At 40.4% G+C, this 22,022-nt stretch overlaps 1 protein-coding gene across 2 annotated transcripts in view; it reads left to right on the top strand.

The window, feature by feature from the left end:
- SLC2A9 (solute carrier family 2 member 9) overlaps positions 1 to 22,022 on the top strand; it is a 127,218-nt gene that overhangs the window by 66,713 nt on the left and 38,483 nt on the right. For both annotated transcript variants that reach the window (XM_067468959.1, XM_060777972.2), the window contains 5 exons: positions 2,818 to 2,916; positions 13,034 to 13,194; positions 16,813 to 16,937; positions 21,141 to 21,286; positions 21,856 to 21,988. In XM_067468959.1, coding sequence (XP_067325060.1) covers positions 2,818 to 2,916; positions 13,034 to 13,194; positions 16,813 to 16,937; positions 21,141 to 21,286; positions 21,856 to 21,988 — 664 coding nt within the window. The remainder of the gene's footprint in view (positions 1 to 2,817; positions 2,917 to 13,033; positions 13,195 to 16,812; positions 16,938 to 21,140; positions 21,287 to 21,855; positions 21,989 to 22,022) is intronic.

Here is a 22,022-nt window from a genome sequence, read left to right as displayed (position 1 = left end):
TTCCTAAGAAGTTTTCTATTTTGTCCTGATGCCCTGCTGGAAAGCCCAGCAGGGCATGTGGATGCCCACCCCAAAGCACTCGCTTTCTGGGGCATGTGTGGACCAGAACTCGGGAACATTCGTATTTTTAAAACACGATTTTTTCCAGTTTAAGCTGCTGTCTGGAACTGCCCTAAGGCCTTTTGTACACCTCCTTGGTGGAGATGATCATGGAGATATACTGAAGAACCTAGATATTTCTAGACTGTGGAATCACCTGCCAGGAGAGATCAGACAGCTAAACGAGCTTTTGGAATTTAAAATGCAATTGAAGACCCATCTCTTCTGGCAGGCCTACTCAGTCAACTTTCAATCATGAGTTTTGAATAGCATTCTATTACTACTACCATATATGCCAATTCTGTATCTGTGCTTGGTGCAAGTTTTTATATTTTTGTGTTTTTATCTATGGAATTTATTGCATTTTTTATGCTCATGTTTTTAAATTTGTTGTACCCCACCTCGAGTCATCGGGAGAGCTGGGTAATAAATAAAATTTATTATTATCACCATCATCAGTATTGAGAACATATTAAGCACATCCGCAAAGGTGAAACTGACAAATGTGGAGGGCCAACTGTAATCTGAAGCCATGAAGCCAAGAATCCTGAGCATGCTTTACAACTCTAAAACAGGAATAGATGACTATGGAAGTCAAGTGGGGGAGGGGGGGTCACATTGCTTCCCCCAGGATAACTTAATGGCCACACCTACACCATATTTGCATCCTATTTAAAAAATTGCAATAGAAAGTTTTGGGGGGAAATTTGCAAATCATTGCTTTGCAACCTAGGGTGTCCAGGAGGCTCCAAATATGAAGGAAATGCCTTCCATAACCTCTGGATATCATTTTGAGGCAACAAAAATGATTTCAGGGACACAAAACAGCAGCAGGGGTCACACATAGCCTGTAACCTGCCCTAGAATGGATAAGAGTAATGATAAATATTTCTCTATGGTCTGAGCACAAATTAAGAAAAACTCTATATTTTTATTTCTGTGTTGATGCCACAACTCATAAAAGTTGTGGCATAAAACCTTTTTGTGTTATATGCCACAACTTAATAACAAGAAAATTGTGTGGTGTGCAAGATTGAAATGATAGTAGGTGAGGGAAGATCCCATATTGACTGCACTTGACAGATGTCTTGTGAACATCAGATGTGCTTTCTGGGTCTTCGATCCTTGAAGAAACTCTAAATACTGCATCAAATGTTTTTTAAATGTTTCTTGTAAAATAATATTCACAAGCATTAGTTGGTTGAGTAATTAACTGAAGCTTTTGATGATTAACAGTTTGAAGTAAATATGTATTTAAGGAGACACTTTTGAAGGATTTGTTGTTGAAGGCTTTCATGGCTGAAATCACTGGGTTGCTGTGAGATTTCTGGGCTGTAAGGCCATGTTCCAACAGCATTTTCTCCTGACATTTCACCACATCTATGGCAGGCATCCTCAGGTTGTCACCTCTCATAGCCTCTGAGGATGCCTGCCATAGATGTGGGTGAAATGTCAGAAGAGAATGCTTCTGGAACATGGTCATATAGCCCGGAAAACTCACAGAATCCTTTTGAAGTGTTTCTTGTTATTTGAAAAATAGAAATAAAGCAAATCCTATTTTTGATGCCATGAGGTATATCACTATAGGGACTCTCACAATGAGGACCTGCACGTTTAAGTTTATTTCCACACCACTGTGCTTGTACAAACATATTGTAAGAGAACTACATCAACCCCTGTTAAATCAGAAAACCAACATTAACTATTTCAATGAACTGGAGCAGGCCCGTAGCCAGGATTTCGTTTCGGGGGGGGGGGGGGGGGGCTAAAAAAATTCAGGGGGGGTTCGAGGGGGCTGAATTTCGGGGGGGGGGGGCTGAGTCTGAGTGAAAGAGGGTCTAGCCTAGCATACCTTTTGTATCATTACCCCAATACCCCCATGCATATGGGATATATTGAGTATGGTGATCAGATCATGATATGAATAAAGATAACAGTTTAAATAATGCACCAGTAAGGCCTTTTCGCGAACCACCATGAGAATTTCGGGGGGGGGGGGCTGAAGCCCCTCAAGCCCCACCCCCTGGCTACATGCCTGAACTGGAGCCTTCTCCCCTGTGCCTCCACGACTCTAGAGCTCATTACCTGGAGAGATCAGGAAAACCCCTACGCTAGAAATTTTTAAAAAGAACCTTAAAACCGGGCTCTTCCGCTGTGCCTTTGGTGAGTAGGTGCACAACACGACACAATTGCTCTCCTCAACGCTTCTATCACTGGAATACATGCCCCCCCCCCCCCCAAATGGGAAGTTTAGTTTCACAACCCTGTGTATCTTTATGAGCTCCCGGCAAATAACTTGCTCCTATTTTTATCTCATTATTGTTTTTAACATTTTATCCTGTATGTGTGGCCCACCCACCATTTACTATGTCTGTGTTTTTTGTTTATTGTAATGCTATTTTGTTATTGAATTTTTAAATGTAATTTTGATGATGTTGCTTGTTTATGTTTTGGTTTTATTTTGATGTAATATGTTGTTCGGGCTTGGCCCCATGTAAGCCTCTCCGAGTCCCCATCGCGGAGATGGTGGCGGGGTATAAATGAAGATTATTATTATTATTATTTATTTATTTATTTATTTAAGTTTGAGATGTCTGTAATAATAACATTTTACACTGGATTTTTAAGATGCTTTTCTCGTCTATATTTCAGCAAACAGTACTTAAAAGCTAAGATATTTAAAAAACTTGAGTACAGTACTTTTTCTTTTCTTTTCAGGACTGGTCTGGGAGCCTTATTGTTGCTTCTGTGGCTGGAGCCTTTGGATCATCCTTTCTGTATGGCTACAATCTTTCTGTAGTGAATGCTCCAGCCGTGGTGAGTGAATCAGTGCTTTTAAAAACTACATCCACTGTGGGAAAATCCAATTGGAGTGTTATTTTTACACTTATAATCAGTTTTTGTTTTCTTGGTTTCCACAAGATCAAGTAGCTGCATCTTAAAGTCCATGCTGTGTTTCTGTCGCTGAAATGTGTGCAGGTTCAGTTATTAAGTCCAGTAGAGAATACTAAGCAGAATTCCTCCCATGTTAGAGATCAATTATAGCTGTAATCATTTACAGAAGGGGAAATAATATTTTTTTCTTGTCTGATGCGGTACTTTAATGCTCTTTTCACAGTACTCAGAATTACATGGAAATTATTTTTCTCTAATATTAGTCTACATGACTGTGTGGTGTACATAGGAGAGAAAGGATACTGAAAACTTAGCCCTCTGTATCCACTGAGTCAATAATCCAAAATCGAAAAAAAATCCATAAAGAGAACCTTGATTTTGCCATTTTATACAAGGGACACTGTTTTATTTCACCACTGTATTTAATGCAACTTGAACTATAAAACAATTTATTTCAAAAGTCTAAAAACCGGAAAGAGTTAGAAAAAGCACCACCCTACTTCTAAGACGAAAGGCCATGCCATTAGTACAGTCTTAGGTTTGTGTGTACGTGTCCGTTCAAGTTGCCTGTCTACTTATTGCATCCCCAAAATTTCATAGGGCTTTCTTAGGCAAGGAATAATCCAATGTGGCTTGCCAATTCTTTTCTCATCTGATCTTGGAAGATCAGCACAATCAGAGCTGGTATTTGGATAACTACCAACAAATACACAATGTTGCAGGAGATCTGGTGCCCAGGACACGTAGGCATACAGTCTTACCTAACCAGGCCTGTAGCGAGGGGGTGGCTTTAGGGGTTCAACCCCCCCCCCCGAAATGTTTCAGATTTTTTTAAAAAACCTGGTTTACTCATGAATTTTAACTGGTTAACTAAATCCCCATGCTAAGTCTATGAGATGCCAAAAATTAAGAGTCCCTCCAGAACCCTAAGCACTATTTCAAGCAAATATTGACAATTTATTCACACTGTCATTACTTGCAGCAATAGCCAATGTAGCGAAGCAACCAAGTTGGGTGTGTGTGTGTTGAATGCTCTCATTAAGGAGGCCAGACTTGGTGGAGGTGGTTGACAGGGGCGGAGCTGCAGGCTATTGAAGGTTGCTCTGCCCCCTGCTGTGCTATTTGCTTCAGCGTGAGCTAGGAGACAGGTTTCAAACCCACCCACCCACCCCCCCGAAATTTTCAACCCTCCCCGAAATTTTCAATCCCCCCCCCCCGCCGAAATTGTCAACCCTCCCCGAATTTTTTTCTGGCTACGGCCCTGTACCTAACCAAACTCAAGAGTGATGGTGCCAACTTAACATCCCTTGGGAGGGAACTCCATAGTTGTGGTTTGCTACAGAGAAAGTCATATGTCTGCATCCAAATCTCTTGGGGTTGGGGGAACATAGAACAAGGTGCTTATTTAGTACACCCACTTTTAGTAGCTCACAAGGGAGAAGGTAGACTTCTTTGTCTCTGGAATGTGTCCAGAGAAGAGCGACTAAAATGATCAAGGGTGTGAAGAACAAGCCCTATGAGGAGCAGCTTAAAGAGCTGGGCATGTTTAGCCTGCAGAAGAGAAGACTGTGAGGAGACATGATAGCCATGTATAAATATATGAGGGGGAGTAATAGGGAGGAGGGAGCAAACTTGTTTTCTGCTGCCTTGGAGACTAGGACACAGAGCAATGGTGAAAACTACAGGAAAGGAGATTCCACCTGAACATTAGGAAGAACTTCCTAACTGTGGGAACTGTTCAGCAGAGGAACTCTCCACCCCGAAATGTGATGGAGGCTCCTTTTATGGAGGTTTTTAAACAGAGGCTGGATGGCTATCTGTCGGGGGTGCTTTGAATGTGATTGTCCTGTTTCTTGGCAGGGGCTTGGACTAGATGGCCCACAACGTCTCTTCCAACTCTATGATTCTATGATTCTATGACCTGTAAGGCCATGCACAACTTTTAAAGTGAAAACCAACACCTTGAATTGAGCTTGAAAGCAAACTGAAAGCTAGTGCAAGTACAGTAGCATTTGTAAAATACTCACCTGACAACTGTCTGGTTCGCACGTTTAGTTCAAGCCGTAGCCTCCAGACACATTTCACAGACAGCTCCTGGTAATTAAGGTATGAAACATTGTGGCCAGACCTGTCCTTCCAGTCCTTAATCTCCGAGATGCTGTGGATCTTCTGCAGCTGTGTTTTTTGGCATTTTGGCCCGTGTCTGATAGGAATCAGGTCATGTTGTTAATAGATATTGAAAGTGTGACTAGTAATGTTGCTCTATTGTTGCTTTTTGAAGTGGTGCTTAAGGGAAGTTTCATCTCATTTGAATTAAGCTAATGTTTTGCAGATCAGGGCTGCTTTTGAAAAACAACTTCCCTTAAGATTCAGTCTCTTCTCCTGTGTAAATCTGTCTGCTCCCTTTTTAGGTAGAGAACACTGAATTTATCAATAAGTCCCCGAACTGTTATATCTGGGAAAGCCTTTAGGTTCTGTATAGATAAAACTTGTGAATTAGTCCAAATTAAAGCATTATACTTTTCTTATACTTAAAGTATAAGTCAAAGTCCATGTGTTGCTTCTTGTTAAACTTTCAGTGTCTAAGGAAGAGTTGGTTCTGTTGATTGTTGCAACTATGAGGGTTGAATGAAAAGTAATGCCTCCACCTTCATAACTCCACAACAGATGGTAGTACTGTTATGCGGTAGGTATTGGCTTGTTCAGTAGACGCTCCTCTACAGATCCATTTTGGCAAGAAGCCTTAGCATTGATCAGTTGTGTTGTTAAAGTGCGAAGTATGGAACTCAGCACAGACCATTGGTCAATGTGACTTAAGCAATGTTCAGTCATTGCATTCTTGACAGCAGAAGGTGTCACCCCAAAGGAGATTCATCAGTGAATGCAAGCTGTTTATGAGATTGTGTTGATGTGAGTACTGTGCGTCATTGGGTGAATAAGTTTAAAGATGTTGATGTGGGAACATCTGACTTGCATGACAAATAAAGAATTGGACGTCCTGTGACAGCAACCACCGAGTTTCACATGCAAAAAGTTGGCAGATTGATTAAGGACGATCATCGTATCACTCAGGGAGAAATTTCAAGCAAAATCAGCATTTCACAAGATTGTGTGGGTCACATTATTGCTTTGCTTGGCTATTGGAAGGTCTGTGCATGATGGGTTGTGAAAACAGAGTGTCGACTTCTTCCATGACAGCTTCAGAAAACTTGTTCATCATTGGCAGAAATGTATCCAATTGTCTGGTGATTATGTGGAAAAGTAAATAGTGGTAGTTAAAGAGCACATTCTAAGGATTATTTCTGCATTTGATTTATTAAAATATTCCCATCCAAACCCAAGTAACGAAGGTGGAGGCATTACTTTTCATTCAATCCTCGTACATTGTGTGGAGTGTTTGCCATCACAATTGATAGTTGGGGATGGTGTCATGCAGTAACTGTTGATAAAATGTTTAGCAAAATGATACTGGATTTCCCGTATGGCTAGAAAAAATAAAGTTGTCATAGATATGCACTCTTTTGGGAAAAGAACTAAAAGCAGATGGATATAAAAAACAGAAGTTTCGCACTACGAAATACCCTGGAAAGCCCCTGGGGGAAATTGTCAGCCACTTCATAACAAGATCGGGAATATTGTTTATTCCCCACAAAAATGCTGAAAATGGTGCATTTGTTACTTCTAGATCAGTGTTTTAGACAGGACTCACATTTGTGGGAGGAAACTGCAGCGGGAATAGAATGGTAGAGTTAAGCTCATCAGACATCAGTTCTGTGATTCTAGTTCCAATAACTCATGATGTCTGTGTCTGGGGAGAAATCACCAAAGTTGTGGGTTGAAGTGTCCCCCTGCCCAGAGTACAAAATGCCTGTAATGTAACGTTGTGAACTGCAACAGAACAGGAGCTACTATGTCTTGCCTATCCAAATGTTTTGGTTCCTAACTTCCATGAAAACCAAGCAGCATTGTTGACAATAACATTGATAATTTGGTGGATTAGAATCTCCCCATTTCCTGCTTAGAGGAATATGCATTCTCCTGAATGGGGAACTGAATGATCAGTTAAACCCATTTATCAATAGGCATCCATGATTTGATTCTACATTGAAAAAAGCATCTCTCATACATGGAATATTTGAATGAAAAGAAAAAATAATACCTGTAGAAAATATTTGGACCTTCCCAGAAAGCAATACAGTCCTAAAATGCATCTTGATTACTATCTGTACTTACTATACTGTGCAGTATGATATTTGGGGAAAAAATAAATAAGCATTTTTCAGGTGTGCCTTTGTTATCGTAAAGCTTAAGACACATTTTGGCAGAAGTACAGTTGGCAGCTCTTTCTGATATATTTTATTGTTACTCGGCTGGAATGTTGGAATTAGTCACAGCGGATCTGTGTTTATTTCACACCTTTGACCCCATTACTTGCACTTTGTTCATTGGTTAAACCCATTACATGGTTCAGCAATCTACCCAGTTGGCACTGGCAATAGATTTATACAGAGCAGATGACCTAATACACTCTTCTGTATGTATGATAAAGTAAATGTGATATAGGATGTTGTGGGGAGGGGGAATAGAGGTGGAATCCTAGATGCATATCATAACAGTATAGATTATGGCAGCAGGAGGAAAAAAGCCATGGGCCATGAAGTCAGGCAGGCATTGGATAAATAAGCTACTGAGAGCTGGCAGATTTTGGATGCATCTACTCTGTAGAATTAATGCAGTTTGATTTTATTTTAACTATGATGGCTTAATGCTATGGAATATTGGCATTTGATGTCTGCTGAGATACTAGCACTCTTTGGCAGAGAAGGCTAAAGACCTTGTAAGACTGTAATTTCCATAATTTCATAGTTTGAGCCATGGCAATTAAAGTAGTGTCAAACTGCACTTATTCTACAGTTTGAATAGACCCTATGAGTGTGAAAACATAACTTGTACTGAAGAGAACATAGCCAGAGGAGTTTTGCTTCCAATCTAGTTACACTGTCCATGACTATGGCTGCATTCCTTTTAAAATGTGAAGTGAGGGAATGATATGCAGAAGATGCATTTCTTTGTTAAATATTTATCCCACTTTTATCCTGTCTTGGGGCTCAAAGTGTCTCACAACATTTATTTATTTAAAACATTTATATTCCGCCCTTCTCACCCTGAAGAGGACTTAGGGCAGAGCACACCATATAAACAGCAAATTTATTTTATTTATTATTTATTTACAGTATTTATATTCCACCCTTCTCACTCTGCAGGAGACTCAGGGTGGATTACAATGTACATATACATGGCAAATATTCAGTGCCGTAGACACACAACATATATAAACAGACACAGAGGCAATTTAACATTCAAACTTTATCATGAGAGTATTCTGGCCACCAGGGGAGCTGTTGCTTCACCGTCCATTTCTGGCACTGATGAAGTACTTCCTCATTCTTTGCAGGCTTGCTGGAGATTTTTATGGCATCGTAAATTAGTTAAATTAGCCTCCCCGCGTAGGCAGTACCTAAATTTCCTACTTGATAGATGCAACTCTCTTTCGGGCTGCAAAGGTCAACAGCAAGGTACACAAATTGGTTGGACACTCACTCCAACTTGGGCTGACTTCGAACTCATGACCTTTCGGTCAGTAGTGGTCTTAATGCAGCTGACTCCTAGTCAGCTGCCCCACAATCCCGGTGTGGTGCAGCTGGCTTCAATGCCGGGCATAAATAGACTTTGTACATATATAAACGTTAAAATCATTAATCTCAACTTTAAACTCCATTGTTTAAACCATTTCAATCATCTGCATCAAATCTGGTTGGCATAATAAGATTTCCTATCACTACCTTATTGCACTGTCCCAAAGGCTTGGTCCCACAACCAAGTTTTTATCATTCTTCTGAAAGACAGGAGGGAAGGGGCTACTCTAATCCCACCAGGAAGGGAATTCCAAAGTTGAGGGGAAATCACTGAGAAGGCCCTCTCTCCCATTCCTTCCAATCGTGCCTGTGACACAACATAAAACATAAAACGAAGTAGTAGTAGTAGTAATAATAATAATAATAATAATGATAAACCTTTATTTATACCCCGCTACCATCTCCCGCAGGACTCGGTGCGGCTTACAAAAGGCCGAGCCCAAAATACATCAGAACAAAAAACAGAACCATAACAATACAATACAACAATAAATAACTCATAACAAAGCAAAAACAGTAACAAAATATCACGCCGCAATTTAAAAACCTGGCAGGGCCAAATGTAAAGATTAATTTTTTTTTAAGTACAGTCCTATCATTTATCCTTCTGTACCAGAAACTGCACTTTATTATATGACTGTATTCTTTTCCAAAGGGGATCCAAAGTATATAATTTGTGGTGACTGAGCTTGATTAAACTAATTACATATAATTTTCCCATTATTCCATTTAGGGAAACATTTTGCGAAGTCAGCTTTTGAATCTAGAGGGCTCAAAAATAGAAATGCATTACTTAACCATTTGTATTGTTCCTGTTGGATTCTTCTCTTTGTTGGATTAGTTTGGATCAACTACAGTACTTGCAAGTCTTATAAACTCCTCAGAGGTCTGTCCATACAAAACACACACACACAGAGAGAAGAGATCTCTTTCCTCTTTCTAATCTTTGCTTAATCGTCACTGATTTACTAATATGGTTTGAGGACAATATTCATGGATGACTTCATGTAGAGTTCTGTTCCTATATCTATGATATTGTGATGGTAGATTTCTTTTCTGCTGCAGTAGTGTTCGGTGATATTGTGATGGGTGGGCAAAGGTGATCCAATCTGTCCTTGACAGCCCTTCCATAACCAGTGTTTTTATAAAATCAGGCAGCACTTTTAGGGCACTTCTAGACAGTGTCAAAATACAGGTCAAATAAGTGGGGCAAAAAAAAACAAACCACAGGACCTGATAGCAAGTCCAAACTGTCAGTTCCAGTAAATGGTCCACCACTGTCCTGACACCTTTGTTTGTAATGGATTTTAGAAATCCACAAGATGGAATGGGATATCCAATGAAAGTTTAGGTAAAGGTTTTCCCCTGACATTAAGTCCAATTGTGTCCGACTCTGGGGTGTGGTGCTCATCTCCATTTCTAAGCCGAAGAGCCAGCGTTGTCCGTAGACACCTCCAAGGTCATGTGGCCAACATGATGGCATGGAGTGCCATTACCTTCCCGCCGGAGCGATACCTATTGATCTACTCACATTTGCATATTTTCAAACTGCTAGGTTGGCAAAAGCTGGGGCTGACCAGAGGCGGCCCTAGGTAATTTTCAACGATAAGCAAACAGTATTTTGCCCCCCCCCCCCCCACCAATCATTGATATATATTTTCTGTTCGTCGTGGGAGTTCTGTGTGCCATATTTGGTTCAATTCCATCATTGGTGAAGTTCAGAATGCTCTTTGATTGTAGGTGAACTATACATCCCAGTAACTACACTTGCCGCACTTGCTCCCTTGCCTGGCCCGTTTTGTGTCCGGAGGCATGCCTGAAGACCCTGGCGTGTGCACCAAAAGTCACCTCTTCTCCTGACTTTCTCCTCAGCCATTGGGACCAAGAGACAGAGAGAGAGAGAGAGAGAGAGAGGTGGCGCAAAAACAAAGGAGGGAGTGGAGGTGGGAGATACCTCCAGCCGGAAGGGCTCTCTCTCTCTCTCTCTCTCTCTCTCGGTCCCAATGGCTGAAGAGAAAGTCAGGAGAAGAAGCGACTTTGGTGCACACGCTGGCGTCTTCAGACATGCCTCCGGACCCAAAGCAGCCCAGGCGCGACGGCTTCATCCCTTGGCCCACCTGCGGATTGGGGAGAGGAGAGGAGGCAGGTGGAGCGCCGGGGGATTGGGAAAGGGAGCCGGTCATGGGGAAGGGATCGAATGCAGAGAACGATTGAGCACTGGCTCTGTTTGCGCACCCGTTGGCCGGGTGGAGCAGGAACAAGAGGGGCTAGGCAAAGCTCAAGGGCCTGGCCCCTTTGGGAAGAGGATCGCCCGGCAGCGAAGCAAGAAAGCCGAGGCTCCCCCCGGACTGCTAGGGCTGTTTTGAGCTGAGGGGGCGCTCCTCAAGTGGCGGTCGAGGGGCACTTATATAGGCGCCTCTGCGCCCCTGGCAAAAAGAAGTGTTCTGCGACCGCTTACTTCGCATAATGGACGAGCCGCCCCTGGGCTGACAGCGGAACTTACGCCGCTCCCCGGATTCGAACCTGCAACCTTTTGGTCAAAAAGTTTAGCAGCTCAGTGCTTTAATAAAATGACTGCAAGATGCACTGGACCTCATATACACACATACCAATATCTAAATGTACATACAAGCAGATGTTTTAATATCTCTCCTCACCCTATTGCAAATTTATTTATTTATTTATTTATTTATTTATTTACTTTATTTGTATACCGCTCTTCTGAGCCAATTAGGCGACTCAGAGCAGTTAACAATAAGAAGCGGCAAAAATTCAATACAACACCATACAACCATTTAAAAGACAATTAACATACTAACACACTAAGCAAATAACATCAATAACCATCAATAACATCAATAACCAGTTCACTAGCGTCTCATAACTAAAATCATAATCCAAGTTCGTCATCCGTTGTTCCGATTCCTATAATTCATTGTAATTCATTGCACTGCCTATTCAAACGCCTGTTCGAATAACCAGGTTTTCACTTTCTTCTGAAATGCCATTAATGAGGGGGCTGATCTGATGTCTGTGGGTAGGGCGTTCCACAGCCGAGGGGCCACTACCGAGAAGCCCTGTCCCTCATCCCCGCCAACCGCGCCTGAGTGGCAGGCGGGATCGAGAGCAGGGCCTCCTTTGCTCTGTTTAATTTCATAAACATCAGAACAAATGAATGGTTGCAAAGAGTTCTCATTGCAATTGCTTTCCATTTGCACTTCCATTTTAGCCACCTGTGTGTTCATGGCTCCATTTTTTTACATCCCTGCTCAGCTGTTTTGGGATTTTAAAAGGAGCACATGCACTGGAGTACTTCACACTAGGGTATACAAATGAAAAAAACGTGTCTTCCTTGACTGCAGGAATATACAGTAATGTGAATACGCACATTTTTGACCAAAATTGAGTTTTAAGCACACCTTTTAAACACATATTTTCAGCTGTTATTTCAAATCAGTACACATTTTCATGAAATGTCATTTTGCCGCCACTGCTATCACCACCCTCTTATCCCATTTTCTTCTGTGTTTTAGGGTGTGTGTAGAAGGGCCCTTAATTTACAAAATCCCTAGAGTCTCTTTCACAAGCCTTAATTCAGTCCTGTTTTTCGTTTAACTGTGCGATTTTCTGAAACAATCCTTTTTTTAAAAAAGTGACTTTATATTGTAGCTGAAATCTGAATGTAACAAATGCCGAATCATTTGAAATGTTCCACTTTCGTTTTGCAGCAATTTCCTGGTGTTATTTTTGGAACAGTTTTGAAAACAAGCCTTTAAAACGATGTCGTCAGAGTAGCTGCTGTTAATGCCTGGAGGAATTTAATCATTGTCAGCCCATAAAACTTTGCAATTTACTAATCTGCAGTTTTGTTCTAATGCATTTCATAAAATCTCCCAGAATCGTAATTCATACACTTTTTCTAAATAGCTCCTTATGTATTATAAAGTGCTATTTACTCAAAGAGGCAGCATGGAGGAATGATTAGAGTATTGGACTTCAGTGTTGGAAACCAGGGTTCAGAACCCACTTCACCATGGAAATCCACTGGGTGACCTTGAGGAAATCACACTCTACTGGCCTCAGAAGAAGGCAAAGGAAAAGACTCTCTCAACGGATCTTGCCAAGAAAACCCCATGATAAGTTTGCCTTAGGGTAGAAATAACTTGAAGACACACATAGCTTCTTGGTTTACAACCCTCATACGCTGGCAGATTGTTAACCAGGATAAGTAATTTACTAAAGGTTAAGATGCCCTGTTAATAAATATGAGATAGCTGTCATCTTTTTTAACTGTGTAGCACTTATTACCATTCATTTTTCTCTCTTTTTTCTTTTTCTTTTAGTACATCAAGAAGTTTTACAATGAAACTTGGGAAAGAAGATATAACCAGTCAATGACAGAACAATCAGTTACCTTGTTCTGGACAATATCTGTTTCTATTTTTGCTATCGGTGGACTTGTCGGAGCTTTAATTGTTACCCCAACTGTCAAATATTTTGGCCGGTAAGTATATATAGACACACACACACACACATGTCCAGATAAAACTTAGATTAAAAACTCTGATTTATCTGTGTATATCCTTTGTTTCAAAGAACAACTGGCCATTTAACACAATATACAGTGCAAAAATCCTGGATTTTTCACAAGAAACATGAGCAAGTATTTGATTTCCAAGAAGTGTATTTGCATAGTATATCAAACACCTGGATGAAGTCCCATACTATCAAAATTGATTTTGTACTTGGTCATATAACTAGATTTGCCATATTGAAAGATTTTATGCATTTGCAAAGCAGCATTTTATGTCTGACTTCAAAAATACTTATAGCATTGATAGTGAACCACTCAGATAATATTCACATAAAATGTGTACATACAGCAGTAATAAAGACAAAGAAGATTTATCAAAAAGCATTTAATATATACAGGCAGTCATCAAGTCATGAAATAATAATATATAATAATAACTTTATTTTTGTACCCTGCCTCCTCGAAGGAACTCGGGACGGCTTACAGAGGGACAAGCCCAAGGATTACAAATAAAACAGACACAGTAAAAACAATCAATAACAACAAATAATAAAAACATTAAAATCAATTAAAATTATGAAAAAGATGGGTTCTGTAGGTTTGTCCTTAAGATGAAGTGTATGTAAGTCGGAACAGATACATTTTTAAAGTGCAACTCCAGCCATATGTATATAGATATATAGATATAGGTATAGATATAGATCTAGATACACACACATACATGTGCTTACATACACACAAAAGTTTTGGATAGCATAGGGAAGGGTTAACACCCCTATGGTGTTTGCTTTGCTGTCTGTGCCCCAGTTCAGAAGATTTCCCCTCACATCTTTTCCTGTGATAATTGGATTTTGAAAAAATTGGCTTGCTGTAGAAACAAGAATTGAGGCTAAAGCTTCAGTTGAAACATCTTTTTCTCATGATAACTCCTGTAAGGGTGAATTTCCTTTCCTAGGGGTAGATTGCTCTCACTTCCTGTTGTCTCACTCTCATTCTTAACTAGGAGTCATTTCTAAGTCAGATGTTTGGCAACTGCCTGTATACCATTGAGCGTTTACTCTCAGTGAAGCTGCTTTGAGCCTCCTTTGTGGAGAGAAAAAGTGGGGCATAAATAAATAAATGTAATAATAACAACAACAACAACAACAACCTACCAGCATTAAATAATTGGTGGGATCATAAACCTGCAAAGATAGTGGAAAATGAACAGTGGGACTTTCGAGTCCAGACTGACAAAGTTTTGGAACACAATACACCAGACATCACGATTATGGAAAAGAAAAAAGTTTGGATTATTGATGTCGCCATAGCAGGTGACAGTCGCATTGAGGAAAAACAACAGCTGTTATCAGGACCTCAAAATTGAAATACAAAGGCTCTGGCATAAACCAGTACAGGTGGTCCCAGTGGTCATCGGCATACTGGGTGCCATGCCAAAAGATCTCAGCCAGCATTTGTAAACAATAAACATTGACAAAATCACAATCTGTCAACTGCAAAAGGCCACTTTACTTGGATCTGCACACATCATTCAAAAATACATCACACACTCCTAGACACTTGGGAAGTGATTTTGTGATATGAAATCCAGCATATATATCTCATTTGCTGTGACATACTGTGTTTTTGTGTCAGAATAATAATAATAATAATAATAATAATAATAATGCATTTGCAAGCTTCAAATGGCAAGGATTACAGATTCCACCCTCAATGGAGACGTAACAGGTAATCATGGTTTAAGTGTTATGTCTCCATTGAATCAGAAGTAACAAAACATTATAATATATGCAGGATATCATGGTTTCCTTACTCTTGTTTCAACAAAACACAGTTTCTAGTAAATGGATGTAAAAGGAAACAGTTATGTGTTCAAAACTGCAATAAGTGACAGATGCCTGAAAGCCCTGTTTGGTGAATTGAACTCCCGCCATGAAATAGAGAGACACAAAAAATGGATCTAAAGGGCCATTTCCTGACCTATTTATTTATAACTTTTTGAACCACCTGTGAATGAAAACGCTGTTAACTTGTAAAGACTTAGCTAAATGTTAAAACCAGGTGCCAATCCCTCTGACCACTTCCGAGGGCATACAAGCACCATCGATTCTGAAGACCAAACAAATTTCTTTGGATGCACTTCGCAGCAATCCTTACTGGAAGGCCATTCCAAGGGTGCTTCCTCATAACCTCATCGTTTTCACAATTAAGAGTACTCATTCCAGCCCTAAGGCTAGCCCCTTATTGCAGGCCCCATCCCCCAAAACTTATAGGAACTGTTATGGGAGTCAATCCTTCACCCCCACTTAAGGGCGGAGGGGGTACCATTGTGTCTACTGGGACTATCTCAGCTCTTCAATGCCAAGGGAACATATTTAAATGACTCTACTCCTAAGCCAATTACCACACCCAAACAAAATAATGTGGAGTAGGCAAAAAAAATATCCTACAAACCCTTGGGGGGGAATTCCTACCTGGCTCATAAGTGTCTGGTTTCCACTCACACTGACCATAGGGTGGGAGGGTGAGTCACAAGACAAATTACTATTGCAGGTGGAGACTGACTTTAAATAGCTGCCAATCCGCTCTTGTCATGTGAAGCCAACCGGCCCCAATCAAATCTGGCCTCCTTCATAGGGGGCCTTCAAGTGCCCACCCACACCTTAGGCTTCAGATGAGGTTTGTTAGTATATTGTACAATCTGAGCCACGTCAACCTTACATTGTCGAAGGCTTTCATGGCTTGAATCACTGGGTTTTTCGGGCTATATGACCATGTTCTAGAAGCATTTTCTCCTGACGTTTCGCCTGCATCTATGGCAAACATACTCAGAGGTTGTGAGGTCTGACCTCACTCCCTCTGAGGATGCTTGCCATAGATGCAGGCGAAACGTCAGGAGATAATGCTTCTAGAACATGGCCATATAGTCTGAAAAACCTACAACAACCCATGTCAACCTTGCTAGTTCAAAATTATTTTCTTTGATGGAATTATTCATTATAAGAATAGGATTTGACCACATCATTTTGTTTTCTCTCTCAAGTTTTCCTAACCTCTGATTTCTTGAATACCAAAAGCAGGCTGCTTTTCTTGGTGATCTGTTTGAGAATTCCAAATGTTGAGTTGCTCTTGATTTAAAGAAAATCTTAAAGTATCCTCCTGAGGAAACATTGGGTGCATATTTGGAGGGAGGAAAGCCCTAGCATCTCAGAAATTTTAAAAATTGGGATGATAACACTATTGGTACCTCTCTTCACAGGTTTTCTAAACTCTCCAACTTGTGGCAGTTGCCTATCCCTGCTTTAAGATATGGGCTGGTTGAAGGGTACAATACATCCAAGGGGATGTGATTGGGGATCTTGAGGTCATGCCATTTGATGGAATGCCATCCTTAATGGTATTCCATGACACCGAGCAGCATGCTTTTACAATGTGCCTTTTTTGACATTATGGATGTTAGATTTTCATCTCTTCTGTCGTTATCACTTATCATAATGGGCTAATAATGACTGTAGTTTCTTATGGTATTTGCTAGGTGGTGCTGTAACCATGCAATATGTGTGTGAAATATAGTTTATTTCCTTCCAGAAAACGAACGCTGCTGCTAAACAATATATTCGCCATTGTAGCTGCGCTGTTGATGGCATTATCTCATCTGGCAGGTTTCATGGAAATGATGATTGTAGGCCGATTCATAATGGGCATTGATGGAGGTACGACTCAGAAAGGGCTCTTCTACCAGTTCAGACCCATCTTTTCCTCTGGCATATATCACCTCTACCTTGATTTGAGTGGCAGGGGAAGGGTGAGATCAGTGTATTTAGCCTTCATTTCAATTCCATGTTGGCCATTCCAGTTAGAGAATCAAAAATGGATAGGAGTGTTTCAGGACAGAATTTAAGTGCCAACAAAGTTCAAATTCTGCAGATGAGAATCCTAGCACCATCATTATAATGAGCTTTCTATTGTAGACTGTGTAGACAGCTGCACCTTACATGGCTCTTATTTGAGGATGGTGCTTATTTGCCTACATAAATATTAACACTCAAAAAAAGCTATCATTGTAAGTAGACAATGGAATATTCTGCCTGGGAAACCATTGTACTACACCATAGCATATAATGGGACTTGAGCATCCGCATATTTTCGTTTTTATAAGGAAGGGAGTCTGGAACCGCACCTCAGCAGACACTGTATTATTACTCCATATTCTGTGTAAATATAGATATTTGTCACAACGCTTTTCAGTAAAATTGTCAACGCTGTAAACAAAACAAAGCAATTGCACAAACAAAAATAATCAGAGCAGAAGTACCTTATATAATTCAACTGCAGTTGACCCTCCACATGTGTGGGTTTGCCTTCTGCACATTTGAATTAGCACATTCTCACTTGCAATGTCTAGGTTCTCCAGCACAATTCTGTGGTCCACGTCCACCAGAATATGTAGGATGCATCTTGACATGTTGTTTTTCCCACAAGGGAGCTGGATCACCTCTAGTGATTATACAATGCAGGAACCGATCTGGCATACCGTGGCCTTGACCCACTTTACCTGAAGTCACGGGATAATCTGGAACTTTCCCAAAGCTCTGGATTACCTAGTGACTTTAGGCCTGTCTAATCAACTGTTGTGAAGTAGCACATTTGATTAAATGCCATCACACTTTTCCCAGGCTGAAGCAGCCTGGAGAAAGAGGATGGCACCTGCCTTACCCCCTTTAACTTATCTTAGGGATGTCCGATGGGCACCAAAACAGAAGCAGACAATTCTGAAATTATGATATCCAGCACTCCAAGGAGATCAGAAGGGGGAGATGGGAAAGGAATTCCTCTGTCATGTCAACAGCACACTGGATATCATTATTCTAGGCCCAGTGTCTGATATCATTTTAGTGCCCATCAGGCATCATTAAGGAAAGTTAGAAGGAAACAAGGTTTGGATGGTGGCCGAGCGGTGACGTAAGGGTTTTGCTTATGCTCACATGTGTTGCTGCTATAATTAGGTCAGTTTAGTGTAGCTGCCATGCAAGCAAGCAAAGTTTATTGATTAGCCCACTGACCGTACCAACAGTAAAAGACAAAAACAAAACAGTACACAAATAGACACTAATCACCATCCTAAAACTCCTGTAATAGTGAACTAACATACATTAAAACACAATTAAAACTTAATTAGGTTAAAAGTTAAAAGTAATTAAAATATCATCATTTTAATTGGATAAAACTTCAAAAGTTAAAAATGAAATTTAAAACAAAGGTTAAAATAGACCTGCTATGGATCAGCATTGAGATAACTGCCTTGTCAAGATGCACTAGAGAGGTATTCTCTCAAGTGCAAAAATAGTGTTTCCTTTAATCACCTTTTCCCACCTTCAAAGTTGTCCCTACTCCCAGTGAATGTGGAAGGCTAACTGTGCACATATATCTATGAGGGTTGAATGAAAAGTAATGCCTCCACCTTTGTAACTCCTCAACAGATGGCAGAACTGGTATGCAGCAGGTACTGGCTTGTTCAGTAGACTCTCCTCTACAGTTCAATTTTTGCGGGAAGCCTTAGCATTGAACAAAGTATGGAACCCTGCACAGACAGTTGGTCAATGAGTCTTAAGCAACGTGCAGTCATTGAATTCTTGACAGATGTTGAAGGTGTTACCTCAAGATCTTTAAACTTAATTCATCATCATCATCTTTAATTATTTATTAATCGCCCTCCATCCGAGAAGCTCCAGGCGATTTACATTGCAGAAATTATACAGGATAAAACACATACATACAAATATTAAAATTAACATGGGTCAAATGCTCTAGTAAAAAGCCAGGTCTTAAGTGCTAGGATAAAATGCCCTAAGTCACGCATGGCTCTCAAATAGGGAAGCAAGGAATTCCATAAGGCAGGGGCAGAAATAGAGAAGGCCCTGCATATGGTGCTTTCCAAGTGCACTTCCCTAGGACCTGGTATATAGAGCAAATCGCGTTGGGATGGTCGTGGCGACCTCCGATGATGGTAGAAGGAGAGATGGTCTCTAAGATACAATGGACCCTGGCCATATAAAGTTTTAATTGCCCAATGATGCACAGTACTCACATCAACACAATCACCATAAACAGCTTGCATTCTCTGACAGCAGAAGGTGTCCTTTGGGGTGACACCTTCTGCTGTCAAGAATTCAATGACTGCATGTTGCTTAAGTCGCATTGACCGACCATCTGCGCAGGGTTCCATACTTTGTACTTTAACAACACAATCATTCAATGCTAAGGCTTCCTGCCAAAATGGAACTGTAGAGGAGAATCTCCTGAACAATCCAGTACCTGCCTCATACCAGTAGTGCCATCTGTTGAGGAGTTACGAAGATGGAGGCATTACTTTTCATTCAACCCTTGTATATCTACCTCTATATCTGAAAAGCTAATGAAGAATGGGCCACATGAACTTTTCAAGGGAAAAATCACTTTGGCCAGAACTCAAAAGGTCTGCTTCTTGTGTGGCCTAACTAAAATGGATCTCATTGAGTAGTCTTAAGTGTCAGGAAGGAGCAGTAAATTCATGTAGAAGAAAATGTTCCCTGGCATCATCCGGAGCCATGTAATTTGGGACTTTAAATGTTAAAACCAAAATTTTGAATTAATCCCAGAAATTAATCTAACAAGTACAGCATTTTGGGATGGATGCTATTTCCATACAGTCATTAGTACATTAATTAAGTATGGAAAGCATGAATGACAGTAGCCTATACTTGACTGGCAAATAATAGCTATAGCTGTTGTTTCTCTGTGTTAGAATGTAAACATGTTCAACATTTTCTTCCTGGAGTCCCATGTACCTAATGATGTGGAAATAATAAGTAGCAACAAGAATAATAAATAGACACTAGAGGTCAGGATTGATACTCAGGATTTCAGGAGCAATGCTTGATTGCTCCTGAAATCCTGATCCTTTCAGAACATTGCAATTTTCTCAAAGATATGCATCCTCCCCCCCAACAAACCTATTCACAGAAATTATAAGACCCTGTTAGACTCAACTTTTTATCTTATTTGGATTAAATTTGATTGTATCCACCCAATCAGTCCTATCACAGATTTTTATTTATTATTTATTTACAGGATTTATATTTCGCCCTTCTCACCCGCAGGGGACTCATGGCGGATTACAATGTACACATATATGGCAAACATTCAATGCCAAAGACACACAACAGATATAGACAGACAGTCAGAGGCTATTTAACTTTTTCTGGCCGCCAGGGAAGCTGTCGCTTTCATCATCCGTCTGCAACACTGATGGAGTACTTCCACATTCCCCGCATGCTTTGCTGGAGTCTTTTTTATGGCCTTGTAAATTAGTTAAATTAGCCTCCCCACACATAGTTGGTACCTAATTTTCCAACTGTCTTTCAGGTTGCAAAGGTCGACAACAAGCTACACAATTGATCGGAAGCTCACTCCGACCGGGCTGACTTCGAACTCATGACCTTCTGGTCAGAAGTGATCTTAATGCAGCTGACACTCAACCAGCTGCACCACAGTCCCAGTGCAGATCTCAACCATACATTCAGAACTATCATTTCCTTACATACCTAAATTTAAGATGCTGTAGAAAAATGGGAGGAGATAATAGCTTGCTTGTTTGATGAATTTGTGTTGGGAAACCTGGCTGCTTTGCAACCAGTGGTTTCCTAGCTCAGAGCTTATATTCTTAACCAATGTATCATATCATCTAACAGATTCTTACTATCCCATGGATAGTTCCAAATGTTCATGCATCTAGCTTTTCATTTTCTTAATTGAACCACACAATCTTAAGGACGCCTATTCAAAATTTAATAAATATCCATTAAGAATGCTCATTAGTTTTTGCTTTTTTTAAAAAAACTAATATATTATTTTTCTCCTTTTGTTTCCTTTCATAGGAGTATCTCTGAGTGCCCTCCCAATGTATTTGAGTGAAATATCTCCTAAACAGATCCGTGGCTCCTTGGGGCAAATAACAGCGATCTTCATTTGTGTTGGTGTCTTCACTGGACAGGTTTTGGGGCTACCTGAAATATTTGGGAAGGTTTGTCATATCCTACATCGGACATTATTATATTTAAAGAAAGCAGAGTTATTGAAACACTGTTGATTAAGTTAACTACAAAGCTATAAACAGAAATGTGTAAATAACGTTTAAAAATCTACCATAAGGAAGAAGAAGCAGGCTTATCTTCCGATGCCCTGAACACTAGGAGCTCTTCCGCATAGCCATAAAATCCAGAATATCGAGGCAGATAATTCACAATATCTGCTTTGAACTGCGTTTTATGGGCCCTTCTAGACATGCCCTATATCCCAGAATCTGATCCCAGACAGAAACTCACCACAGGCTGTCCCAATGTGTAACTCTTATATTGAAAAGGACCATGGTTCTGTATGCCTGTGAATGGCATTGTCTCTCCAAGGTTTCATGTAGATCTTAGCATTGCAATATGATAGCCTCACTCCCTTAAAAAATTTTTTGGAGATTCACAGTAAATGAGCCTTCAGCATGGGAAGCAAGTGTTGTGCAACAGAGTTATTGACAACAATATATTTCTGTTTGCTTGTTATTACAGTTGTATTAAGACTTTGCCTTGACTTTCTTTACAGGAATCCCTCTGGCCCTACCTATTTGGAATGATTATTGCCCCATCGGTCCTCCAGCTTGTGGTCTTGCCCTTTCTTCCAGAAAGTCCTCGCTTTCTTTTGCTTGAAAAACATGACCCAAAAGCAGCAGAGAAAGGTTTGGCATGCTTGTGTTGCCTTTCATTTCATAT

The sequence above is a fragment of the Anolis sagrei genome, chromosome 5, assembly GCF_037176765.1.
Source record: "Anolis sagrei isolate rAnoSag1 chromosome 5, rAnoSag1.mat, whole genome shotgun sequence".
Taxonomy (NCBI): domain Eukaryota; kingdom Metazoa; phylum Chordata; class Lepidosauria; order Squamata; family Dactyloidae; genus Anolis; species Anolis sagrei.
Note: the sequence above shows the minus strand (reverse complement) of the source record. Positions and strands in the feature narration are given on the sequence as shown.